Source organism: Chiroxiphia lanceolata, chromosome 2 (genome assembly GCF_009829145.1).
Source record: "Chiroxiphia lanceolata isolate bChiLan1 chromosome 2, bChiLan1.pri, whole genome shotgun sequence".
NCBI classification, from domain to species: domain Eukaryota; kingdom Metazoa; phylum Chordata; class Aves; order Passeriformes; family Pipridae; genus Chiroxiphia; species Chiroxiphia lanceolata.
The window spans coordinates 4,376,957-4,404,801 of NC_045638.1; the positions used below are offsets into that span (position 1 = coordinate 4,376,957).

The 27,845-nt window shown below is 45.2% G+C and overlaps 1 protein-coding gene across 1 annotated transcript in view; it reads left to right on the plus strand.

Moving 5' to 3' along the window:
* Positions 1-2,062: 2,062 nt before the first annotated feature.
* The window catches only part of BACE2 (beta-secretase 2), a 52,084-nt gene continuing 26,301 nt past the window's right edge, over positions 2,063-27,845 (plus strand). Inside the window, 2 exon segments of the mRNA XM_032678193.1 lie at positions 2,063-2,453; positions 26,636-26,724. Coding sequence (XP_032534084.1) covers positions 2,142-2,453; positions 26,636-26,724 — 401 coding nt within the window. The 5' untranslated portion in view covers positions 2,063-2,141.

The window sequence follows — 27,845 nt, forward strand, 5'->3', positions numbered from 1 at the left end:
TATGCACTTCTTTGACTGGAGCTGCTTTAGCCAGAAGTGTGGTAACGTATCTTAGCAACAGCAGCAAGGGGGAAGACTTACTGTACTGTAAAAGAATTAAAACAAAATGCATATAGCTGCTGACTGTTATAAATACATCCCTACCACTCTGAGGGGGTGTTCCATTATACTCCTGATTACTTTTCACATTCCCTTTTCCAAAGGGGCGGGGGCATTTCTCCGGTTTTCAGCTCACCCATGAAGAGCCCCGAGCATTTTAATTCCCCTTCAGCTACAGCTGCGACCAGACAGGCTCTACAGTGTAACCTGTCACCATCCCAGCTACATTAGGAAAAGCCATTACTGTAGCACCCCGGAGATAACATCTTTGTGTGAGCTGTGCTGCCCCTCCCTCAGGTGTTCAGCTGCCATCAGCCCGCAGCAGCTTTTCCCTGCTGTGTCGGGAGCAGGTGAGACCAGACATACCAGGACCGCAATATTTCACATTCCTACTTGTCAGGCAAACAGAAAGCTTTGTGCAGCAGGGGAACTTCGCACAATTTCACCTTTTACTAAGGTGTGTAGTTTCCCCACAAGTACAATAACCTCTTTGAGAGCAAGCTTTATCTATGCCCTCTCCTCCAGTCCCCAGCCAGGCCAAGGTCCTTGCAGGCTTCCCACCTCCCCTGCAGCACCTTCCTCCCTGTGGAGAGTTCCACCAGCCAGGACAGGGACCACATCCCCCTCCTGCCCGGGGGGAAAGCATCCAACTGCACAAGAACACAAGAAGCACTGATCTGATGTAAGGGAGAACCTACAAAGTAAGTGCAAGAGCTCCAGATTTTAAATGACAGAGCCAGAGCACTGAAAACATCAGTGAAAAAACGTGAAAACACTTTTTTCTTTTTCTTCAGCAAGTGAGCAAGTGAAGGTGGGCTCCCATTTTCTTTTTAAGGATTATTCTCTGCAAGCAACTCTGACAATGGCTACGATTAACAGCCTCACCTGAGTATCCTCCCAGCAAATAGTTTGCTCAGCCGTCCTAGGAATGAACACTACTGCTGTCTGCCTTCTAGTGAAACTTCATTTAATAGCCGTGAAACACCTGGAAATCTTTTGGATGATTACTCCAGCTCAAGGAAGGGAGGGAGCTCTTTCTGTTTACCATGCCAGGGGAGGGATCTTAGTACACGCATCTTAGCTCAGATTTAGACACAAGGAGTGACCAGGTGGTTGCCTAGGACAGAAAATTGGTCAGCGGACAGCGAGAGCACACGCGACTAAGGCTGAGTAATTTTCAACTTTAACTACTACACAGGATGGGGGGAAGGGTCAGAAACAGCCACAAAGTGGCTCTGCTGAGACTTGCCCGGTGTTATATTTCAAGGCTTTTGGACCGCTCCACCCAGCGATCTATCTGGCGCTGTCATTACTCCAGAGATGTAGAGACTAATTCCATCCTAAGTGTTCCCATCCTTCAAAAGGCCGCACTTGACTGCCGTTATTAACTCCGTGCATGATGAAGACATTCAAAAAGCCTCGCAGGCTTTCTCCCAAGCAGACGCCTTGCACGCCTCGCTCCTGCCAGCGCAGCAGATGGAATTTCCACACGCACATCCATCCACTCGCCCGCTCCTCGCACACGGACACCCGTGCGGGAGACACACCCGCATCCCCGGGTAACCCCGCATTCCCACCTCCGCCTCCTCCTGCCCGAGCACAGCCTCTGATCCCATCGGCTGGCGAGGGGAGCCCTGGCAGGTTGCCGCTCTCCCTTTAGGGCTTTCGGAAACTTTTCTCCCCTCCGTGCCGTCACGCTCCGATAGCGGGGCTGTGGGCTGGGCTGAGCTGAGCTGGGTTAGGCAGAGCCGAGCCCTGCCGGGAAGTTTCTCCCGAGGGCCCTGGGTCGGAGCAAGTTTCCCGCACGGTTCCCAAAGCTCGGAGCGCTCCGGCTGCCCGGGGACCGTGCGGGAGGAACGCGAGGTGGAGCTCGCTTCGGGGGAGGGGGAGATGGAGCCGGGGCGTGGGTAAGCCGCTCCCTTCTCCTTCCTCCTCCTCCTCCTCCTCCTCCCCCCTCGGCTGCTCCCGTCTGGCAGCCAGGCGGCCGCTGCCTCCGGCCGGAGCCGCCGCACTTGGGAAGCGGCCCCCGCGCTGCCGCCGGGATGGGGACGCCGCTGGCGGCTCCCGGATTCCTGCTCCTCCTGGCCGGCACCACGGGGCTCTGCCGGGCTCTCTTCTCGCTGCCGCTCCGCGTGTCCCGTCCCGCCGCCCCCGGCGGGTCCCCGCCCGCCCCGGTGGTGCTGCGGCCGGGGGGCAGCGCCCCGCAGCAGGACCCCGCCGGGGGCGCGGACGGCTTGGCCCTGGCCTCGGATCCCGGGGGCACCCTCAACTTTTTGGCCATGGTGGAGAACCTCCAGGGCGACTCCGGCCGCGGCTACTACCTGGAGATGCTGATCGGGACCCCGCCGCAGGCGGTAGGAGCGGGATGGGGGACGCGGGTTTGGGGGAAGGGTGGGAGAGGGGCAAACTTCTCCTGGGTGGGAGCGAATCTGCGGAGCCCCCCCCCCGCCCGGCCCAAACGCAACTTTCTCCCGGTGCTCAGTGCTGGCGACTCCCTCCTTCTCCCTTTCCCTCCCCCCCTTCCCGAGAGATGGTGCCGGTGCTCGGCGCGGGGGAGCGGCGGCGGCAGACGGGAGTTTCCACGGGCCGGGAAAGAGGGATGGAAGGAGAAAGGCGCATCCCCCGCGCCCTCCCGAGCCCCGGCTGCCCAGCCCCGGCTGCCCTGTCCTGCCCCGACCGCTCGGGAAATCCCGCGGACCTGGTCCCCGGTTTTAGGCTGTGTCACGGCGTTTGAATCCGCAGCGAGTTGCTCTGTCAGTTCGAAATGACCGTGGTTTTGGAGACAGAGGGTGCTTTTTTTATTCATTGCTTTTTTAAGCTGCTTTGCATCGTGATTGGGCGCTTTGGTGGATCTTCCCGGTGCTCCCGGGAGAATCGCTCGAAATCTTCCTGCTAAACTAAGTGATGGCTGGGCAGAACCAGCCCCTTCTGTCTAGAATCCATGTGTTACTCATTAACAGCGCAAAGAACGATTGTGTTCTGAATATTGTTTTCGAATAGACCGTGTTGCCCTGAATCTCCCCCGTCTGCATCCACCAGCGTGGCTGAAGTGTTGTTGTTTTTTGTTGTTTTGTTGTTTGTTTGTTTGGTTTTTTTTTTGCCAGGTAGTTGCTCTTTCATCTGTGTCATGAGATCCCAGGAGGAACGGTGCTGGGCTGCTGGTGGGGATGACTAGTCAGCTGAGTGGGGATTAATTTCCTGGGAGTCCTCGGGGCTTTCCCTCAGAACTTCGTGTTTGCTTCAGGAGTTTAGGTCCTTCCGTTCCCAGTGCACACACGAAAAAAAAACCAAACAAAAAAACCTTATTCTTCTGCTTAACTCCTCTGCCTGATAAAAAGCCAATGAATGCCAAAATGCCCAGCCAACAGGAAGTGTTCAGCTGTCCTTACATTTTTGGACGTCTGTGAACTCTTTCTTTTTTACACTTCTGATGTGAGAGGACTGGCCACATCATCGCTCTCATCGAAGTGTACCACACTAGGATCAATACATGTATTGACAAAGGCTGGCGTGATCAATAAATGGAGTTTTAATAAAAAAACCTAACTAGGTGTGGCGTATCAAGGTGTGGCCCCACAGCCACAGAGGCCACGAAATAATTTTTCCTCTGTGTTGAGCGCTGCATATTTGACTAGTTCTGTTCCTGTGGTGGTGTGAGTGCTTCGTTACTCCAGGGAACATTCAAACATTCAATATTGGTCTCTGCCAGGATCAAGATAGCAGAGTTGATTGGACTAATAATCCAATTCAGTGTGTCTTAAATGAAAAAAAATAATTTCAGGTAGAAGAAGTGCCTATCAAGCGTATCATCTCCTTATGTGTCTAGGGGGATTCTGCAACTGGAAGAAATGGAGAAGGAAAAATGTGACACGCTTTTAATAATATGACTGGAGGTCTAAGAGGGAGAAATGTGCTGCCCTTAGTACACCCAGAGGCTTCACTTACACTTAACAGCCCCTATTACTTGTATTACAGGTGATGTAAGGTTTCAGCTAAACTTGCCTCTGATTTCTTTTTCCACCTGGAAAAAAAAAAAAAGCTTTGAATGTGATTGCAAAGCTTTTACTGTTTTGAACTAGTTCTGAGTTCTTGCAGAGTTAATTGTTTAAAAGACTGCTACTGGTGTTTAGCACATGTGAGGTTTTATTCACGAGTAGGCCCACTGAGGTTGTAAGTAAGGTTATAAATGCAATTGTGCTTCCAAAATCAGATCTTGGTGTGTAGTGACTCAGTAGAGTGCAGTTAAAATTTATTCTCTACTTTTGATGAGGCAGAATTTGTTATCTCGTTCCCTGCCTGAAACTGGAAGGCTTAAAGATCACAAATGTACTTGTTGTTTTTTCCGCTTCGCAATGAATAGTATAAAGCTACAAAGCTGCTACTGGTGCTACTTGAATCCTTCACATGCTGATGCTAAAAGCAAGTGTCTGGATACTGCCAAGCGTTGGGATTGTGTTAAGCTCCTTGTGCAAGTAGTTTCCGGAGTTGGAGTGGGCTGTGCACGATCGTGTAGAAAAGGAGAGATGTCTCTTACTGATTTAAATGCTCCTCCCAACCTGACTTTGCTTCACGTCAGAAGCTGCAGCGTAAAGTGATGCTTGGACACTTTCCAGTGCCTGAAGGGAGCCTACAAGAAGGATGGAGAGGGACTTTTTTTGACAAGACCATGGAGTGACAGGACGAGGGGGAATGGCTTCAAACTGAGAGAGAGTAGGTTTGGATTAGATATTAGGAAGAAGTTCTGTGCTGTGAGGGTGGTGAGGCCCTGGCACAGGTTGCCCAGAGAAGCTGTGGCTGCCCCATCCCTGGAAGTGTTCAAGGCCAGGTTGGACGGGGCTCTGAGCAACCTGGGCCAGTGGAAGGTGTCCCTGCCCATGGCAGAGGGTTGGAACTGGATCTTCTTTAACATTCCTTCTGACCCAGGCCATTCTATGATTCCTTTATTCTTACACCCCTCCAACATGTGGGGAATTCCCAGGCTAACTCCCTTCCTCACCCAGGCCTGTCCTAGCACTGCCAAGCCCACGCAGCAGGTAATGCTCTCCTGACATTTTGCCAAGGAGGAAGAAGGATACTGGCAGAGGAGAGCAGCAGAGCAGCACAGCTCGGCTTCCGCGCTGTCGGAGCAGAAGGGTGGATGGCAGAGCTGCCCTGCATGGCCTTGAAGAGAGGGGATGAATAAATGCACACAGGGCAGTCGTGGACCACGACCAACTAGCAGGCACCAGACTTAATGTCATGGTTACAATAGTAACCAGTTGGCACCTGGTAACTTTGCGAGTGTTTGCGTCAAGTGTCGGGAGCTGCCGTGCCAGGATGGGGAGTGAACATTTGTGAACGACTTCAGCACTACTGAGCTTGCTTCACCGCTCAGCTGCATTTTTAGAAATTTTCCTTTTTTTTTTTTTTTAATTTCTGTTCTTGGAAGGAAGCTACTATGACAGAATTTCGTTTTTCGGGTCATTTAAGGCACACTTTTTTGGCTTTGGTTCCGATTCTGATTTGTCATATAGCAGATAAACACAGCGCAGAGCTGCGATTCACAATGGCAGCTCTGAAACACTTGTTCTGACGGTACAAAAATAGAGCAGCTGTGTGAAGTCAAATTTATTTTATTTCCAAGACAGGAAACTTCAGTGCAGTCAATCCAGTTTTGCAAAGTGTTTGCAGCCAAAGTGTTTCTGATCATTTACAGTTTCACAGTACAGTATCCTTCCTAATCGTATCAGATCTCCAGACTAGCTACCAGCTGGTGTCAAATGTCATTACTCCCACTAATTCCTATTCATTCACATGTAGACCTATTTAAGAATTATGTGAAAGGTGAAAAAGGTGTATTGTATTGAAGAATATGATGTATTTGTCCCTTATTTCATGGATGTATTTCTATATGTCCTACTTCTGATGGATTACGTGCTTTATACCTGTCTGTATAGGTGCACTTCTTCCAATTCCAGATTTAAATAAGAGGTGCCAAGAGCCCAGTATGAATTGTGTGCACTGTTCTTAGTTATTTCTTTAAATAATCTGATGGAATTCCTTTGCTCTAACTTTTATTATTTTGCCTCCCCTGAGATTATGAGCACTGTGAGAAACTGAATCAAAGATCATTTAGGGTTTTTTGCTATCTTCACTGCAGTTCTCTTCATGTTAACTTTGTTTCTCCTACAAGCCTTTGACCAAAAGAATAGTCAAACCCTTAAAAAACCCCATGTTCTTCACAGCTTTCTTGAAGTTCATCTGGACTGCATTAAATGTTTGCAAGGAAAGTACCATTGCCTCATCTTGGCTCTTGTGCTATAGTCCTCATGGTGTGAGGTGGTAGTCCTGCTGATCCCACTGCATTTCCAAACTGTGTTTTTATTGAGACCAGGTGAATGTTATTCCTGCAGCTTCACTGTGAAGAGAGGCCGGGCTTGTGCCTCCTGAGAGCTGAGATCACATAGCTCTGGTCTGATGAGCGGGTATTGAAACCACAGCAGGATCCGAGTTGTGCTCTGAATGCCACAGCTCCCTTTTTTCAGTGTCAGTTCTTTCATTCTGTGCATGAAGAGGGTTTATCTGCTCGTCTTCCTAATGGCAGTTTGTTCTGTGCAGGGGGTGAGCAAAAACCTGTTCTGTAAACTTGCTCTGAAGTTTTAAGGTCAGAGTGGGTGCTGGGTCTAACAGCCTTCACTGTGAAAAACAAACTCCACTTCCCATATAATTGGTGGGAGGTTATCTTTGCTTCAGATTCTTCCAGCTATTAAAGAAAAGGAGGGTAAGGAAGGATATGTATTAAGTACCTCAAGTGTGTCATGGACTCTTAGAATTTATGGCTTCGTGTTTTGAAGGTGATGAACACACGCATTAGCAAGTTCTCAACTTGCAGCCATTCCTCCTTAATTGGTGATGGCCCTTATTCCCTGAGTGTTGGAAGGAATGAAGATTGTGAGGGAAGATTCAACTGCTCTTGTAATTTCCCTGCTTCACTAGTCACGCTGTAGTAGGTGATAAGGGCCTGATTTCTGGAGCTGTGCTTGCTATTCCCCAAGAAGCTAAGCTCTGCTTTCTTAATTTTGCTGAAAAGGGGTTACTGTCTTTCTAGATACAAGAAGTTTGAAAAATGTGATCTCTCTCCGTTCAAATATCAGAAGGCAAGTTCCATCTCAAGCCTCTTTTTCCGTCTTTCTGTTTTGCTTTAGTTTTTTTTAATAATTACTTGAGTCTTTTGTGTTTATTTTTGAATTCTTTATGAAAGCTGAAGAAAGGAGGGGTTGAGAAGCAAAGATGAGTGCTGTGGTGCATTGGAGTATTTTGAGGTGGCAGGGTCAAAATCCCTCCATGTCCACCTAATGGAAGTACTATTGAAATGCAAAATACTCCTGTTGTTAAACGGTGAGTAAATTTTGGTTGCTGTCATTGGATGCTTACAAAATAAAAAGGAAAAGGACTTGGCAGTCCTTTTCAGGACTAATACAGTGAATGTCTGTGGCTTGGTGGGGTATGATGTATTTTTGAGCAAAGACAAAGCAAATAAACATACCAGGTTTGGGTTGACAGAAAAGTCCCTGCCTTTACAAATTAGCATTCCAGCACCTCCTACCACCCAGAATTAGCTCTGGTAAAAGGGACTGCGTGGGAGTAGAGCCTGTACTATAGAAATAACCCAAAACATGAGTAATAATTACAATGCAGCTGCCCTAAGCAGGGTAAGCACTGTGAGTGTTTTATAGCAAGGCTTTGTCCTTCTGTGTAAGTGAGCTGTGATATCCATGCACAGGGTGACACTAAATGGAAGAGGCTCATTCTGGTTGTTCCTCAGGATGTAGAGCCTCACTAACTGCTCCTTTAAAGGTGCTTTCCCCTCTTCAGAGAAATAGTGGACACTCTACTTTCCAGGGTTGCTGGTTGTAGCAGTTGTTCATTCAGACCCTGGTGGGTCAGGGCAGAGGAGCTGTTGTGAGGAGCAGGGGTGGTGGCAAGAGGTGTCGGGCTCACAATTTTTACCGCTCCTTGCATTTCATTCCCTGTCAAGGCAAAAGCATCAGTTAAATTTGGAAAGAGAAAAGTAGAGGGTGAGCAAATAACTGTTTCACCTGATTAAAGAGTAACTGAGTTGGGATTTGGAGTAGAAATTAGATGAAAATGAAACAGTGGACAAAAGAAAGCCCATGTGCAATTTCCATGTGTTTGGATGATTTGGATTATTTAGTAACGAATATTTTTCTTTTTGTTGTTTTTCGTTTTCCCCCCTTTTTTTTCCCCCCTCTCACGTGAGGGCTGTGAGCTCTAGGGATAGTGTCTGGCAAGACAGATTTAAAAACTCCTACACCTTGCAGAGGTCTTCATTTTCTTGAAGGGCACTTACGACTTTGAGTATGCAAGGACACGTTAGCTATTAAATTGCCTCCACATATTATTATCTTTGAAATTTTCTCACTTACTGTGGGTGAAACAAGTCTGACCTGAAACGTTATCTGCTTGTGGTCAGGTATAACTCCATCTGAAAAAGGAGGCTGGTAAAATGGCATACCCTTGCACATGGGCCAGCATGAGTGGGACAGGCCTCTCTCCCCTTTCTTACTGCCTGTAAAATACAGATGTAATTGCACATACACTTGTGTAAATAAGTGGAGGAACTTGTTGCTTCTATTTCAGCGCAGATCAGGACTTGAAGTCAAATCTTCAAAGTAAAGGAGGCAGCTCTCAGCTGCCTCAGAAAAGGAAGTGTTTTTTCCTGCCTCTGGTGGGCCTGTCCTACATCTTACTGCTTTTCAGCCTGGGTTTGCTCTATATATCTGAGCTCATGAAGAAAAGCAGATACCACACTGCTGTTCACATCCAAAGTTTTACGTTTGAGTTTGTATCCATTAGTTCAGCGTCCTTCAGGGCACTTCAAGTAGCCCGGGACTACAACAGATTTATATTTGCAATTTTTTGCACACAAACTCCTCCCTTTGTTTTAAAAGAAAAGTTGGCTGCCTGTCTGTCTCCTCTGCCCCTGCCTCCATCACAGCCACCCGTGTGACTGGCATTAAAGAACCGAGGGAGTAGGAACCAGCCCACCTGGGTTGGTAACAGTCTAGTTGAGACAAAGACCTCAGCACGAGCAATCCACTGTGCTTTTCCTGGCAAATTCAACACACAGCAAAGCTCCTCTACCACTGGCAGCACCTGAGGTAGCTTGAGCACGTCTCCATCAACTCCCTGGTTTTGGTTTTGCCACGGCAGCGTGCTCTGGGCAGCAAAGGATGCAGCAGCCTAGAACCACCCGAGAGCCTCACCAAGGATCTTGGTAAACTTCTCCCCCTTGGGATGAAAGTTTGGCCACTGAACCTGCTGGTGCCCACACTCCCAGCCCTTTGAACAGGCTTCCTCCAGGCGTGGCTCTCCGATGGGCTTTGGGCCGCGCTCATCCCAGAGCAGCCGCGTAGCAAACTCATCTCTTGAGCCTTTAGAAAGCCTTGAGCCAGAGGAAATGTTGGCTCCATCTTTTGCCAAAAGTTGCTAAAATAATACCTTTCTTCCCCTCTTCTCTCTTTTTCCCTCAGTACTTCCCTCGTTCTTCATTTTGCTGGTCTCTCCTACTGCTCTCGCTGCCTTTTTACATCTGAGAGTGTTTTATGGGGAGGGCAGCAGGGGACAGATGTTCTAGAGCAGTTTTGTTTTTCTGAGAATCCTCCTCAAACAGATGAAACCCGTGGGGTATGGTGAGGACACAATTTGAGGAAAATAAGCTAGATGGGGAAAAAAGATTTTATTCGAGTGAAAATTGCAATTCATTTAATACAATTAATGTGTCATAATTAGGCCCTTTTGAAGGGAATCTGTTAAGACAGTAATTGCACTCTGCAATCTTTTTTTCCCTCACTGCTGCTTACTAATAATTTGATATTCTGAAAAATAAATTACTTGTAGATTTTGTCCTATTTGCTCAGCTTGTGAGTACTAAAATTAGTTGATTTTATTTGGCTTTATGGTTGGCTTATTTTTGTACCTATTTACTAGCAAAAACTGCTGTTAAGCTAGATTGTGTGTGTTTAGGGAAGATGCCTGTGTCACACAGTAGTCTGCTCTCATTTTAAAAGAGGAAAGGTATTAATGCTGCAGTAACACTTGGTAAGCTTCTTCTCCCTATACACAAATGAGTCTGTTCTTAGGGATCCAAAACTCCAAACCCAGCATTTTTGTTTTAAAGAAAAAGAGATGACAACTCAAGAACTGAGAGTCACCTTTCCACTTGAGGGAGGGATTAAAGGCCAGGTCCTGCCACTTGACAGTGAAAAAAATAATTGGATGTTTTTGGCAGCCATCTCTCAGATAATTACTTGATATTTGTTAGGGATCTGGTTGTGAGAGTGGCCTGTAGAAGAGCACCTCAGAGCCTGCTGTGACACTGCAGCTGGTGCTCAGGCTCATGTCAAGGCCAGACGTGAGAATTTTCTAACCCACCCAGGCTCTTTCTGCTTCTTACTTTGCTGCCATAGGAAGCTTCATACCAGAGCAGATCAGGCATTTGGGGCTTCTATGGAAATAAAAGGCTTACCTGCTGTGTCATCGTATGGAAGGCTGGGTTCTGCATGTGCCCCCTTGGGAATTTTGTTGTGGTGTTAAGGAAGAAGTAAATTTGGAAGGTTGCCTTTGGCAGCAATAGCTTTGGCTTAAAAAATAAAATACTGGGGTGTCCGTTTCAACTGCAGGCTTTGGGTCCATTTTTGAAGTTGCGGCTTCGTGAAATCCGAAGGCAGGTTTGGGGGTTTTTTCTCTCATTTTTTCCCTACCTAAGTGGAAACTTTCCTTCCAAAATTCCATTAAGATACCTGCTGATACAGAAACCTTGGCTGTCAGTGTTTGCAGCCTAAGAAATTAACAGTCGCAGTGTCTTTTCAAGGACAGGCTGGACGGGGCTCTGACTAACCTGGTCTAGTGGAAGGTGTCCCTGCCCGTGGCAGGGGGGTTGGAATAAGATGGTCTTTAAGGTCCCTTCCAACCCTCTGCCATTCCATGATTGAAGAGAGAACACACTGTATCAATTTGGAAGGTCTTCAGGGCAGTATTACCCTGCTGCTAAAGCGTGGTGTGGAAAGACCTGTGCTTTTATTCACTGTGCTGCCTTAGTACACGTCTGCTACGGGTAAGAGTGAAATGTGAGGCGTGTCAGAAAATGATTCATCAATCCTACTGCTACTTTTCTGTGACTAAAGAGATTTTTATTTAATTCATTCATTTTTCTTCTCAGTGACTCCCGGGTTGCAAATAAGACAAAGGAGTTCAAAGGTGGTCACACTTCCCAAAAGTCTGAGAAGTGCTGTAGCAAGATAACATCTGATGCAGTCACAGTGCTTCAGTTTAACTGTCACAGAATAATCTTCTCATTACTTCTCGGGATGGAAAGTCCTTCAGGGAATAACACAAACATTTCACGTGATCCAAAGTGCCATATTTTTGCATTTGAACTGCTGAGATAAATAATGGGGGGAGAGAGGGTGGGAAAAGCTTGAAAAATTTCTCAGGAGCTGTAGTAGGGAATGCTGGTGCCTGTTGCATGCTCCTGCTAAAATTAACTTTCATTTGCACTCTGATGAGCCTTCAGGTTAACTCTGTATTGGCAAGTGACCAAATCCTAGTGATATTGCCTGCAGGTTTTTGGTCAGGTTTGGAAGCTTTCTCAATGGCAGGTTTGCACAATGTTTGATGTTGCTAGTGGGCAAAATTCCACAATTCCAGTGCCCTGAGCACCAACAGCTCCAGCGTGGCTGCACTTGCTGCCTTCCCTGTAGTGTGTAAAATGAACTTGAGGTACCAGACAATCACAGACTGGTTTGGGTTGGAAGGGACCTTAAAAATCCTCTAGTTCCAACTCCCATCACGCATCTGCCATCTCACAGTGGGTTATAACCCTTGGCCAAAGTAGAAGTAGCTTAGTCCTACATACAGGTTGATATCCAGAGGAATGGGTAGTAGGAATGTGTCTTCCATGTGTTGTTGTGATGTGTCCTGGCAGGCTTCATCAACCTGAGAGCGTAACAAAGTCTTTTAACTTCCTGCCCTACAAACTCAGCCCGGTATCTGGAAATAAAGCTGTGTTCCTTTCTGCCTCTATGTTCTCCTGCGTAATCAAGATTTTTATAGTGGAACTTGGTTAACAATTCTGTTGATGTATGAGCCACGGGCAGAGCTGGTTCATTTCCCAGAGCTGCTGCCTCTACAGTATTAGCCAAGGTAAAGACTAAAGTACGAATGTTTGAGGAAAGAGAGGAATAAACGAGTCTAATAGCAGGGGGAGGAACAGTGCTGCTTTTAGAAAAGAGAACTAAAAAATCATATCTTACTTCACTTGAGAGTCAAAACTGCCTTTTAAATGGTCCTGCCAAAATTTTAAGTAGAAATGTTAGAATAAATATGAATAAAAAATGTGATTCTTATTTTTAATAAATCAGGCTCATCATTTTGACAGTGCTTAATAGCTTGTTTTCTTTTTTTCCCCAATCAAATAGTCCTTCCTGCTATTAATGGAATGTAATGCTGCTTTCTGTTTGTGCCTTTGAACTCCCTTGTATAATTCCAGGGAACACCCATGATGACAATCAAATTCTGCTTGGTAATATCCTAAATAGGTCAGGTGCAATGGGGAGCAAAAGCCTTCTGTCTGTTGTATTCCCTTTATTAATTACCGGGGAAATAAAACCACTGCGGTTGCGTCACCTTGTTTGTGCTCTGAGACCTGGGGCTGCCTGTGTACATTCCTGCTGCCTCCCAAGATGCCACGGAGCAGTGGGAAGCTGCCTGGCCTTTCACCTTTTCCCCAGAGGTGTGGCACAACTTTTCTAGCGGGGAGTGCAGTCAGAATAACCAAATTCCAGTCCTTGTGGTTGACGTAGCCGAACCTCTTTCGGTTTTTATCCTGATCTCTTCCCACCCTCCCTTCGCCTGCACCAGCAGATCCAGTCGTGTCCCTTTACCATCCGTGTAGCAGCAGCCCAGTAGGTGTGTGAAAGTGTGGGATTGTGGCTGTTTTCTTGGCATAAAGGGAGGAACAGAGGTGGGAGCTGCTATGACAGGTGAAGAACAGGTAGTTCAAGGGAGTTAGGGGATGGAGGTCAGTCTTTTCAGCTCTCCAAGCTGATACATCCCATGTGTTAAATAAAATCTGGCAGTGCTGCAAATCCAGTCCTGAAGAACAAGTTATGGCATTTTTATTGCAGAGGTCATGCCTTGAAGTACAGGGAGTTCTCAGCTGGCTTTCCAAGGTGTGTGCTAATTTATTTGCCTCTCCGTGATCTCGGCTAATGCAGGGATCTCAGCCTGTGAATGTGGGATTGGTGGTAGTTTCTTGGCCTCCAGGAGTAAGAGGCTGCTTTCACAGCCATGAACTTCACTTAAGCAGCAAGGTGGGAGTTCCCATGTAATCATCCATTGACTTTCATGTTTTGGGAAGGTTGGTTGTCTCACTGTTGCAGTGTATGGGTAAAGAAAACCCAGGGAAAAAAGATGCTTATCCACTTTGGTTTTGCTACCATGTTTTAGGGGAAGGGATGGAAAATATCTGTGAGCATTCAGTGTCCTTCTTGAAGAAAAGCACTAAAAAAACATAAGGAGGACTCCCTGAAGCTGGAAGGATGTTATAATGCGTGGTGGCTCCACTGTGTGGGGAAGAGCTAGTTCTGGGGAGAACAGATAGACTTGATGAGTCAGGAGTGTCCTGCCTTCACCTCTCCTCCTCACAGCTCCCTAGGCTTTGAAAAGCCTTTGCTAACACACACCCTTCTCCAAAACCAACATCTTGACAGAGGAGGGGAAAAAAAACCTGAAAAGAGTTGTGTCACTGCAAGAGCGAGTTGATGGGGGGAGGAGAGGTGAGAGAGCAGACCTGGCATGCAGCCTTCTGAAAACTCTGCTCTGTCTCACTGCTGTCCTGCAAGCTTCGTTTTCTTCCTCCTTGCCTTTGAAATGCAGCCTTTTTCCAAAGTTACTTGCTGCCTTCAAATCATAGAATCATAGAATGGCCTGGGTTGGAAGGGACCTTAAAGATTATCCCATTCCAACCCTCTGCCATGAGCAGGGACACCTTCCACTAGCCCAGGTTGCTCCAAACCCCACCCAGCCTGGCCTTGGACACTTCCAGGGATGGGACCTCTACAACTTCTCTGGGCAACCCGTGCCAGGGCCTCACCACCCTCACAGGGAACAATTTTTTCCTAATATCTAATCTATACTTTGTCAGTTTGAAGCCATTCGCCCTTGTCCTGTCACTACACACTCTAGTAAATGGTCTCTCTCTCAAAAAAAAAATATATTAAAAAAAGCTTCTTAAAATTGAAGGAGCAGCTTTGGCACTTGGTTTCACGTCTCCAGTGCAATTTGAAAGCCAGGGTCTTACTTAAATTGGAGACTGAAGTTCAGATTTTTGATGTGAAGGAGACCTTTTAATGGAGACAGAAATAAAGGAGTGAGACTGAACCTGTCCTGGAAGGTTTCTGCCTGCTGCTGAAGGATAAGGATGCTGTGGTGTCTCTGACAAAAAGGGAGATGACCAAAAAAATAACAGTGCTCATAGGGCTAGAGATCCCTCCTTGCCTAATCTCAAGAACATTAGGAATGGGCTTCATAAACAATATTGAAGTTTGAAATGTGGCCCTTGATTAATTTTGTTATTTCCAAATGGCAGAATAAACATGGGCAGTGACTCAGGTGTAGAAGCTTGTACAGGGTAAGGAAGGTTTAAATACCAGTCAGTTCAAGCCTCCCTGGGTTTACTTAGTCTGGCTTGGCTCTCTGCAAATGCATAAAACTGTTTTGGTCTAACTGCAGTTGGAGGGTTGTTGATTTAGTTTCAAAACAAACTTTTTTTTATAGTGTAGGACTTCTGAAGGTAGGTAGAAAAGAGCTAAAAATGCCTTTTTTTTTTTTTCCCGACAGCAGCTTCTCTGAGTCTAATGAACAATAGAGGAAAAGAAAAGAATGACCTGACAGAATAAATTGGAAGCTAATTTTGCAGAGCAAAAGCCTTGGAAAATTGAAATTCTGAACTTTATGCAGCTTCTAACTGTAATCATTCACTGGGTATAATATATTAATGCAGGCTTACTGATTTCATTTCCTTAGGAAAAAAAAAGGCAAAACAATAAAGCAAAAAGCCCTCCTTGATACTGTATTCTGAAAGGCAGTTTATTAGCATGGTGAGTCCCTTTCTCCTTTATTTTTGCCCCTACAAAAAAAAATCCCAACCTCTAAAATTCTTTGACGTGATTATACTTTTTTAGAAGGATCATGTCCTAAGTAGTGCTGGTAAACAGAATAGCCATAGCAGACATTTAGCCTCAGACACTTGAGGTGGATGGTTTGTTGTTTTTTTCAGTGAGGTGATTGTCTTATTTTCTTGCAGAGAAAGTTTTGCTTCAGGTCAACTGAAATAATTTGACAGTGGTTTTCTCGGGAACGAAGCGAGACAGGCTGTGGTGGAGCACAAGGGTACAAGTGCACAGAGGCTTGCTGAGGGAGCTGTCTGGAAAGAGTGAAACCCTTTTTTGCTTCCTGGTGGTGTCTGTGCCCCTGGATTGTGAAATACAATGTGCAGCCCTTCTATCACCTCTGCCACTGTCCTATTTACCATGGAGCTGGAAGCTCTCCTTCTCCTCAGGTCTTCCTGCAGTGCCCAGTAGCCATCTGATGTGACTGGCCACTGCTCCAAAGAGCTCAAAATCCTGCCAGACAGTGTCCAGCAGGTCTGCTTTGCAGTGGTAACACTCTGTGGTTTCCAAGTGAGAAAGGGGTTTAGGCTGAGAAGGTGACTATGAAATCAGTGATGCCGTTCACGAGCGTTATCTCCAAGAGTGAGGCTCTTTTTAGCTATTGAATTATTGAATTAATAGCTGTCTCTCCAACACCTCTGGCCACTGTGTTCTCTAGGGAGGGCGGGGTGAGCTCTGAATGAGGTGTTTACTAATTTAGGGCACAGCCCAGAGCTTAGACATAGCCTATCTCTAAACCCAGGCTGCGTGGGCACTGGGATTCCTCCTGAGTCTTGCAGTTAGAGTTGCTCCCAGTGGCATTCGGCTCACAGTCTCCCTGTCTCGTCAGTGCTGTACTGTAATTAGCAGAAAATTGATGAATTTAATTCCTTTACACCTACTAACAGGTGGAAACAGGCTTTGGGGTTTAACAAGAGCTTTGTGTGCACTTAACTGGGAATAGCTGACGTCTCCTGCATTCATTCTTGAATTTCAGAGCGTGTTTGTGGGGGTTTTTTAATCCTCCATTTATCCAGGCACTCATTAATCTTTCCATTCAAGAAAGTCTGTAGTATAAGTATAGCAAATATATAGAGTTTCCTGACTCAAATTCGTGAGCCCTTGAGCAACTACTGCTCTTGGTAAGAACTAACAGTCCACTCGTGGTTAATGTGCATTGCTGGCTGCCCTGGGAGAGGCTGATGAAGGTACCTGTTAGCTTTGCATGCAACCCCTTCTTCCTGAAAGATTTGGCTCTCAGGGTGTCTCTGTGGCAATCCTGTGTCTGTTAAAAGACTATCAGTGTTTTCCTCAGGCTTCTCAAACCAGTTCAAGCCTGTCAATGGTTATTTACAGGTGAGGTTTTGCCAGGCCTCTAGCTTATTGTTGTTACTGAACTTTAACTAATCCAGATTTTCCTTAAAACTCGGTGCCTAGAGCAGGGCATGATTTCAGCTGTAGCTGGTTTATGTGAACTAGGGGATTGCTTCACACACACCTAGTTTTCTGCCTGCTATAGGGTGTGATATGGGAGAGGGACTTGTATCTGGGGGGGAAAAAAATAAAAAAGAGGAAGAAAGGTTAATCTTTTCTGAAAAGGTAATGGGACAAAATTGCTACGATTCACACAGCTCTAAGATAAGCAAGTAATAGCTCATGTTCAACAGCAAAGCATGTTCATATAGCATGAATAGGATGGATGTGTTGTATGATAAATCTGGACACAGCAAATAAATTTCAGCCTGAAAAATAAGATAGCACATGAGACGGCATGTGCAGAAAGAATGCTAATGTTTAGGGAACCGAAGGCATTGGCAGAAAGGAGAGCGTGAAAATGAAGAATAGGTATTTTGTTTTGTTCCCAGGATTGATTGGCTGACTATTTTTTTTTGTCTTTAAACCATAATAGCCTTCCCTTATTGTCAAAATTATAATATATATAAAGCACTTCCTGTAATATTTCTCTTCAAAATGACTATTCATCAGTCCCAGAGTCAGATGCTCATATTTCAACTCACAATTTAGTTTAGCAAGTTTATACTTCTGAGCGATCTGTCATTTTAGCATTTGTGTTTTTTATACAAATCTCCACTACAGAAGCATGCAGTGCTCTTAAGCACGGAAAGATTGGCTAATCCAGATAGTACTTTGTAATCTTTTGGCCAAGAAAGAGATTATTGCTTTTCAGAGAGAAAGAAAAGTGTTCCTCCCAGTCTGGCAGTGCAGATCATGAAGGGATTGAGGGTGAAAGACTCTTGGTCTTCTGCTGGGCCCAGTGAGAATGTCCAGGAATAGCTGAGTGTTTTGGGTGGTTGAGGGAGGGAGTGAATATGAAGGTACTGTAGATATGGGGTCAAATTCCAGGTCCTGACAGCAGCTGGATGAGGGGAATGACAGCAAGAGCCAAACTCTCTGGTGAGCTTGTTCTGCTGCTGCTGCCCTGAAGAGCCTCCACTTGCCACTTGTTTTCCTTCTAACTCCCCAACCTACAAACACACCAGTTTCTGTGAAAAGCTTCTGCTGTTGTGAGGGCAGGAATTACCCTTGTGATAAACTTGACCTTCTGGTTTGCCCACTTTTTCATGCTGCAATAAGTCACCTTCCTTTGCCTCTCCAGTGTGACGTTGCAGCGAAACGTGGGCACCACCTGCTGAACAAACATCATCAGAAAATAATCAATCTCTGTTCATTTTTCCTTCTCACAATGCCTCTCTTATCTTGGCCGTGTGGTTAAACCCTTCTTATGACCGTGGGAGGGGTTTTTTTTGGAGGTCTGTTTTCTCTGGTGAGGTGACCTCACTCAGGGCAACACTGGAAATACTTCTCCTCCCCAACTTGATGTAACATGTGGGCCTGCACTCTTCCTCCTCCTCCTCAAAGGTAGAGTGTGACACCATCAAAGTGCAGAGAGTCATTTGGCTTTGGGTGAGGTGTTCCTCCACCACCACCAGTGGCTGTGCAGTTCTCAGCCAGAGAGCTGGATTGTGTTCTGGATTCCTCTGCTTGGCACTGGTGAGGCCAAACCTGGAATTCTGTCTCCAGCTCTGGGCTCCCCAGTACAAGACAGAAAGCAAAGAAAGGGCCATGAAGACATTTAAGGGACTGGAGCACCTCTTGCATGAGGAAAGGCTGGGGAAGCTGGGACTGTTTGGCCTGGAGAAGAGAAGGCTCAGGGGGATCTCATCACTGTACATAAACATCTAAAGGGAGGGTGTGAAGAGGACGGATCCAGGCTCTTTTCAGAGGTGGCAGTGGCAAGACCAGAGGCAGAGGGCACAAATTGCAAAACACGGGAGGTTCCCTCGAAACATATGGCAAAACACATTTTTACTGTGAGGGTGACCAAGCACTGGCACAGGTTGCCCACAGAGAGGTGGTGGAGTTTCCATCCTTGGAGACTTTCAGAAGCTGTCTGGATGTGGTGGTCCTGGGCATCCTGCTCTAGCTGAGCCTGCTTGAGCATTTGGGGCTGGACCACATGACCTCCAGAGGTGTCTTCAACCTCAGCCATTCTGTGAAGTGCTACTGGGCTGCTCTGGTCCAGGGACTGCTTACGAGCAGGGAAAAAATGGGAGAGTCCCATCCCTGCCCCTGGTCCAACAAGCTTTGCTTTCTTTTTCTTTTCAGGCTTACCTTTTCAGCAAAATGCATATTATTCTGCAAGCAGAAATGCGTCACTGTGGAGGCTTTTTAAGTTTATGTCTGACTTTGCAGACCTCTACATCTAGAAAAGTTCCAAAGATTCTTCTAACTCATCTTTTAAAGTGGTTTTATTTCTGCATCATAAGAAGAGCAGATGAAGAATCTATATTAAAGCCTAGCTTTCTGATTTTTTTTTTAATAGAAACTAGGCTGTAAATGTTAATTCCAAGTAACACAGAGGAAAAAATCATGCAGTGCTTAAAAAGCCTCTGTATGTTGTAACATTACTAATTTGTAGAAACAAATTGCTGAAATAACCTGACTGACAGTCAGTGCCAATAATAACACGTAATAACTATGGGCAAACACAGCATATAGTTTCTACTGTTTTCTTTTCTGTGTGATGGTTGTAAGCAATTCTTGCCAGATGGGCTGATAATGTAATTAGGAATCGTTGTGTTAAATGAGGCGGCGTTTAAATTGGAAACTAATTTTCCTATCTATTAACCAGCTTGAAAAAGAAGAACTGTTATCCAAATGATTTCTAGCTGCTAATCCCTAACAAGAAACGCAGTGCTGCTGTGCACCTTTTTTTAAGCACTGTCTAGTAGATTATTTTCTGGAGGGTTTATTATGTGTGGGACAAAATAAGAAAGAGAGTTAAGAGATGGTACAAGCTCAGGGGTTAGATGGGGTGGACTCCTACTAAGCCAGTACATTGTAATGTGTGACAGCAGCTCATGAGCAGGTGATGTGGTGCTTCCTATTACTGGTCTCTACATGGGGATAAAAACTTTTTTACTTTGTGATAGTTCACTGTGTGGCAATCTCCATGAAGCAGGGTAGGATTATAAACCCTGTTTTAAGTGTGTACTTTGGGAGAAATCATGAAAGCACAGCAAGACAAGATTTTGAATGGCAGATGAATGTCACTGGTGTGGAACCATCTCTTTCTTTACCGGGGATGGGAGAGAAGGGAAAAGAAAGGAGTGCCCTTGGGTCAAGTTAAAATCCCAGGGAAGGTGTGATGGCTTATCATTTTCATCATGAAAAGAGATGTCATTATAAAAGAGTAGGTTTAGATTAGATATTAGGAAGAAATTGTTTACTGTGAGGGTGGTGAGGCCCTGGCACAGGTTGCCCAGAGAAGCTGTGGCTGCCCCTGGATCCCTGGAAGTGTTTGAGGCCAGGTTGGATGGGGCTTGGAGCAACTTGGGCTAGTGGAAGGTGTCCCTGCCCATGGCAGGGGGGCTGGAATGAGTATTTGAGCCATTCAGTGATTCTATGAATTCTTACAGTCAGCTGCTTTGCTCTGCTGGCTTGTGCAGTGGAAACTATCAGTTGTCTGTTATTAAGGTTTTGACTGAACCCCAGAGTTAATGTAAGGCTGAATGAGATTGATTATTGTATTTATGGCCCTCTCTGTGCAAATCTTACTCCTTTTTTTTTTTCCCCCACCCCCTATGCTTCAGCTGAAGCAGGGATGAAGAGCCAAATATATTTTTGCAATCTGGTTTCTTCATAGAATCATAGAAATGTTAAGGTTGGAAAAAACTTGTAAGATCATCAAGTCCAACCATCAACCCAGCACCGCCACCGTGTTCACCACCAAACCATGTCCTCAAGTGCCACATCCACATGTGTTTTAAACACTTCCTTGGATGGTGACTCCACCTCTTCCCCAGGCAGTCTGGTTCAATGCTTTTCAGCACTTTCCAAGAAAAATTTTTTCCTAATATCCAATCTAAACCTTCCCTGGTGCAACTTGAGGCTATTTCCTCTCGTCCTGTCACTTGTTACCTGGGAAAGGAGATTAAGACCCACCTCACTACAACCTCCTTTCAAGTAGTTGTACAGACTGTAGTCTGTCCAGTGGTGAAACTTTATTACTTGACCTAAATGACCCATTAAGCTGGAAAAGAAAACTGTAGTGGATTTTTCCATGGGCTGGTCTTTTAATGAAGACCGTCAGTGTGGGTTGCTCAAGGAGTCACATCAAAAGCTGCAGTGGGACAGGATTTCATGCAAGCCCTAGGATTCCACACCTGGAAAAGGCTGTGTATGCTAAAACATGCATGGAGCTGCTTCGAAGAAATGCATTTTGCCCTTGTAGCCTGTGGGATTTGCTTTGTATATTTTTTTCTGAAAGTTACTGTGATAAACAAAGTCTCGAGTTTCTATAAGTTTTTGAATAATAGTTTATTATATGGTAAAAGCAAGCAGCCAGCTGGGTGACAGAAATGGGACCAGTTTCCCAAATCTGCACACCCTTACTACAGGGTACATTTAGTATTTATCTTAGCTACTTCATACATATTAATTATATCATATACATATTCATTCTACAGGTTTTTGCTAAGTATTTAATATATGGGTTTTCTTACAGCTAAAGCTAAAAGGGTTATCTCTACAACCAGTCATAATTCATGTATTCTTGGACGAACAGGCGCCTAAAGATTTAAAGTTCTACTATATTTCATTCTTAGGGATAGTAAGGAGGGTTTAGGCCTCTTGACCTTGTGAGGGTCTGTTTTATTTCTTTATGGGGGTGCAATTAAGTTTTACAATCCATTTGTTTTATTTTGATGTAATCACCCATTTGTTTCATGAATCACGATTATTTATATATCACAGTTACCAAAAACTCCCAACCTCAAAGTAAAACAGGGAAGTGAAACTTCTGTGCAGTTGAGCAGGGCGTGTATCAGAACGGGGGTGAGGTTTGTCTGCTGAGGGATGCGAGCAACCTCTGTGCGACAAAAATTGAAAGATTGCTACTTTTTATCACTTTTCCTTGAAAATGTGAAGGAAATCACTTTCTGAATGCATGGTGGATAACAGCAAATTGCAGTTAAATGATGCATGCATAATGCCTAGGCTGGCGTTGATGCCGTCACATTGACATCACCTGCTCTATCAGATAGGGCAGGTGCCTGAACACAGACAGCCAAAGCTTGGCTGAATGAAGTAAAGATGACACGTGAATAGACAATTACTTTTTGTTTTCTGATATCAAAACACAACACTCAGCAACGGAAGGCTTAAAAATATTAAAGACGTAGTGGCAAGTTAAATTATTGAAGTGGGATAAGCACACAGAAGGTGCTATTTGATGTTGGAGCTGAATCAAGCACTGGCAAGTTTGAGGGATCCTTGAAGTATTGACAGTGTGTTTGATTTCCAGCTGAAAAAAGTCATTACAACTGGGTGGGTTTTTTTAGTGTTCCTACCTCTTCAGAGTAGAAAAAAATGTAAAATGCATGACCGAAGAGACTTCTACTTTCAATGTTTGTGACTTTCAGTAAACAGGTTTGGATTTGTTTCTTTTTATAACCACAACTTAATGGCATATAGATGGAGTGTCAGATTCTGTCTGTAAGTTTGTCATGGCAGAGGTGGATGTTCCTGTCTAGCTTACTCTATAACAGGGATCTTTATGAACCTCCTATTAATAATAACAACACTGTTTCCACATAGGAAATGCATCCAGCAGAATAATCTCCAGGTGCTTTACTAGGTGCAGGTTTTATGTCCCACGGCTGTGGTAAAGGTGACCTTCAGGGGGAAAAAACAGCCTATTGCATTTGCTCTTAGTGGGTCTGAAATTGAACTTGGAAGCCACAATAAATAAATAAATAAATAAAATCAAAGCAAAAACAACAAGGCTTTGCTTCTGTGCCTCTGAAAGCAAAAGGAAAGTAAGGTTTTGTTGGTTTTAAGGCTGGGCATGTGATCGGTCAGCAGACCTTGTGCAGTTTTTCCTTCATAGCCTTGTTCATAGCTGTGTCTTGACCTTTTCAAAACCTGGCTTTGTCTGACAGTCTTTGACAAAACGGGGAGATCACTAAATAATGAGCTCTGAGTGACAGGAAGTGATTCACTGATGGCCGAAATAAACCCAAGGAAGCTGCTCCGCCTGCCTGTGAGAGCTCCGAGTCACCATCTCCGGGGCAGCTGGAGAGGGTGATACCACCACTGCTGGTTCTGCCTCAGCATCAGGGTCTTGTATCCCTGTGGGAGAAAGGTAAAGGCACAGAGAGGTTTGGCCACTCTCCAGCTGTCACAGCAGATTGCTCAGGGAATCGGGTGGAGGTGCCATGGATTTCTGTTTTCATTAGTAAGCTGGGCAGAGAAGGGCAGTGGCTGGGGAGTGAGCACACGGTGTGTTTGGCTTCATCTTTTGGCAGAGGGCAGGGCTGCCCTCTGAAGATCATAGAATCATGGAGTAGTTTGAGTTGGAAAGGATCATCTTGTTCCACCCCTGCTGCCATGGGCAGGGACACCTTCCACTAGACCAGGTTGCTCAGACCCATATCTAGCTTGGCTTTGAACATTTCCAGGGATGGGGCAGCCACAGCTTCTCTGGGCAACCTGTGCCATTGTCTCACCATCCTCACAAGAAAGAATTTTTTCTAATATCTAATCTAAAGCCACTCTATTTCAGTTTGAAGCCATTCCCCCTTGTGCTGTCACTACAGGACCTTGAAAATAGTGTCCTTCCATCTTTCTGCTCAACTCCCTTCAGGTACTGGAAGGCTGCAGTTGGGTTACCCTGAAGTTTTCTCTTCTCCAGACTGAACAATCCCAACTCTCCCAGGCTTTCCTCCCAGCAGAGCTGCTCCATCCCTCTGATCATCTTGGTGCCTCCTCTGGACTCGCTCCAACAGCTCCGTGTCCTTGTGCTGTTCCCCAGAGCTGGAGGCAGCACTGCAGGGGGGGTCTCACCAGAGTGGGGCAAAGGAGCAGAATCCCCCCTTCATCTGCTGCCCACGCTGCTTGTGATGCAGCCCAGGGCACGGGGGTGTTCTGGGTTACCAGAGCCAGCTCACGTCCAGCCTCTCACACACCAACAGCCCCAAGACCTTCTCAGCAGGGCTGCTGTGGATCTTTGATCGAGATGAGGCAGGATGGGCAGCCCTGGGCCGTGGCTCCTTCAGTGGCCACCTTGCGACTCCCCAGAGCTCGCCTGAAGCTCCCCCAGCAGCACCACGGGATAAAGAAGGCTCCGGTGGTGACAACATGAAAGTGGCTCTTAATGAGATGTGAAGGCACTAAAGGAAATGCGGACCCGAAGGGTAGCCGGGAGAGAAAGAGAACTCAGTAAGTTATACCCACCCCAAAATGAGCTGCTAATCACTGGCACTATTGTGAGGACTACAATAAATCAGTGTCTGCCCTGGCCGCCTGCATCTCATTAAGCACAAACATGCGGATAGGGAATGTCAGGCTCAATAGGGATCTGTCGTGTGAGTGCTGCTGTGTCCGAGTGGGCTGGCGCTTGCCTGGTTAGCCAGCTTTGTGTTTTCCCTTTTTTTTTTTTTTCGTGGGAGATATCTATTTTCTTTTGGAAATGTTGACTCGCCCTGTACTGTGGGTAGTAAATTTGCCCTTTTCTTCCAGTGATTTGTGAATTCTGTGGTGATAACATTGTATTTAAGGTGTGGGGGTAAAATATCTTTCATATGTGTCATATTTTGTTGGGGATTTTTTTTTTCCCCCAAGTCCTCCTCCGTGTGTGGTGCCATGCATATTCCTGAGGCTGGGGCAACACCTACATATATTTATGCAGTTGATGTATAATGCCCATTACTCAAGCATCACAGACTGCCTCAGGAAGCCTAATTAATTTAAGCCCTGCAGCACCCCTTTGAGGCAAATTTTGTCGGTCCTGATGGATGCACACATTGTAGCTGCTCTTTGTTATTTATTTTTAATATGATTTCTGTCCCAGAGAAGGCAGGAGGGGCAAAATAAATAGTTTGTACTTTGTTAGGTAGTTTAACAAATGCTGGGCTTTTGATATCATCAAAACGAAGTATGTAGCAAACTTTGAGGTTTTTTTGCAAGCCATGCCTCAGAGGTTCTTATTTTCTTTTAAAGCCTCAGCTTCTGGAGCCAGGTGAACTTGTAGATGTCCTTTTGTTTTGAAATGTCTCTGTCTAGCTTGTGGGGTTGCAAAATAAATTTTAATGTATTGTCTTTGCTTAATCTAAAATCTGCAGTGAGGCACCTGACTGAGGTTGTAGGTTGGTTTCTTTTTAGTCTTAAAATTTCTGCATGATTAGGACTGGGAATACCAATGACAGAGTGTGAATGAAGTTTAAAAGGGATTCCCACAACTTACTAGTTGGTTTTGTGTTCATGTTTTAATTTCAGAGCTCCTCAGTTCCATACTATATTAAGTAGGTAAAACAAGGGGAACCATCTCCTCCCTCCCACTCCACGAGCGAACCAAAGATGTTTTTGAACACTGACTCACACTTTGTTGTCTGTGCTCAGTCTTAGGCTTAATAAAGAAAGATTCAGCATATCTTCTCCAAATGCTTTATCCTCCTTTGTCTTTACTCTCATTTCTGAGCTCAGCTGTGTTTCTCCACTTCTTTTGTCAACACTAAGCTTGTTTCCCTGATGGTTCTCTCTTGCCCTTCCCACATCCCCTTTCCATGCTAGATCCCAAGCTGCCTCACTTTTTGAGGAGTGCTGAGGGCTGACAAAGAGGCTGATTCGAGCTGTCTTTATATCACGGGCAGCCAAGTCTTCACGTCTCACTCCCTCCTGTAGGAAAATTCTTAATTCCTTAATATTTTTCTGGGGAGCAGGTGTTCCCTGCTGCCTTGGGCGTCATTTCACAATTGTTTTAAGCCAGTCTGAGACCACACTGTCACCAAAAGGGGCAATCACCCTCTTCTAGTATCTGCTCCAACCACCTCTTTTTGAGTAGCTGCTCTGATTTGCATCACAGTCTCATGGATATGCCAAGAAGCCCTGGGAAGCACCCAGCCAAGAGCAGGGAAAAAGTGTGACTGTTGCTTTCAGTAGCAGTACAGTCTCTGACTGACTGACTTAAATTATCATCTAACAACACTACATCTAATGTAGTTTCTTGGTTTCACTGCAAGAAGCAATCCTGCGCCTGGCTGCTGTTTCCTTAGCACAAGCTGTGGTGAACCAGCCTGGTTACCTGAGCCAAATGGGGAAAGGAGGCACCTCGTTTTGTCCCTGTGGTTTTGTGAGGCAATTTTAGCCCTAAATCACCCTCCTGATTAACCAAACAAGTGGTCCACTCTTAGGCCACCTTTCAATCACCGTTTTTCACGGTGCTTATAAATCCACCATCGTCCTGTGTAAAGGTGGTGAAGGCTGTGGGAGGTTGTTGCTGCTGAGGACAAACTGGGCATCGTTCCCTATGTTTTCCAAGCCATGAGGCACCTTCATGCTTCTCCTTATTTCTGTCCTAGACCTGCACTCAGTCCCTACTTACAAATTTCATAAGCTCTAAGGCAAACAGTGCTTTGAGCAGTACATAATTCAGCTTGTGTCCCGGATGAGCCAAGTTTTTGAGACGCATGGGTTGGGCCAAAAAAGAAATCTGAGATGATCAGGAATTCATCTGCTGTGCGAATATGGGCTTGGCAAGTTTCCCCCCTTCCAGGAACATGACTATTTTAAAGCACTTCAGCATGATCAGCTGTTTTGAAGGGCCTGCAGCAACATTATCTTTCCCCACAAAAGTGACTCTAAATCTGTTTTTCAGGGCAATGTTCATCATGATCTTTTAAGCTGAAGGTAGTTTAGACAGAAACAGTAATGGGTTTTGTTTGTTTGTTTGTTTATTTGGATATGCAAATCACCTCTCCTTTTTTTTTATTTCTTTTTGTTTGTTTGTTTGTTTGTTTTGGCAGTTAAATATTCTGGTTGACACTGGGAGCAGTAATTTTGCTGTAGCAGGTGTGCCTGATCCTGATGTCACCTCCTACTTCAATGCTGAGCTGTAAGTACCTGTTCTGTGCTGGGTTGGGGTGTCTTTTAGATTCTGGTTCCTCCATGCAAGAGAGGATGAAAAGGCAGTTTATGGGGCTCCTGTGGCATCCCGTGAGAGTGGAATGTTAGTTGCCTGAATGGGAATTTTGGCCTTGCCTGGTGCAAAGTCCTGCCTGACACCATGAGCAGTCCCAGTGATTTCAGCACAGCTGAGCTCTGAGCACAGCACTGCTTAGAGCTGGAGAAAAAGGAGGAGGACTACAGGGTAAAAATCATCTGCAGAGAATCACACCAATTCCAGCCAATTTCTTCTCTGAATTGTCTTGGAAGGAATTAAAAGTTTAAATATACTTTGCCTTTGTTTGAAAACAAAAATTAATTAAGTTAAATTAATTGTATCTGTTTACTTGACATCACTTCCAAAAGCAAAATTAGTTAGTCAAAACCTAATTTGTTGTTTATTTTGGCTCAAGGGCCTCAATCAGTTAATGATCTAGACAGACTCTGATGAATCTTGTTATTTATAAAATACAACTTTGTTGGTTTTGGTGCTTGTTATGCACTAAATTTACTGTGTTTAGCATAAGCTGACATTAATCACAGCCAAGCACAGCTTTGTCTGTCTGAATCACTCTCCCTCTTTTCTTCCTTCCTTTCTGCCCTTCTCTAGGTTCAATTATTTCAGGTAAACTTCTCCAAAACACAGTGTCTATCTTTAGCTGAAGCATATGGATGAAAATACTTGGAAGGCTGGGAGGCTGGAGAGTATCACCATTCCCATTACCTCATTATGTACTTTAACATGGGGGTTTGCACTTTTTTTCCAATAAGATGAGCTGGAGGGAAATCCATTATTTCTGTACTCCTTACTAGAATAGCCTTACCTCCTGTCATATATCCTGTTAATGGAGATATTTCACATCTCGTTCTGATATGCTACAGGTCTGGAAAGTCAAGAATTTGCACTTAAAAGCTATTTCTGCACTACTGCAGAGTTTTCTATGCCAGATATCCTCTTCTATATGTAGTCCTAGAGGAAACTTAATTGCAAAGAATTTAAAGCACAAACATTCCTTCCCCCTTTTCTCTTAACTGATATTATTGAGACTGGAAGGACAAGGCCTCTCTCAT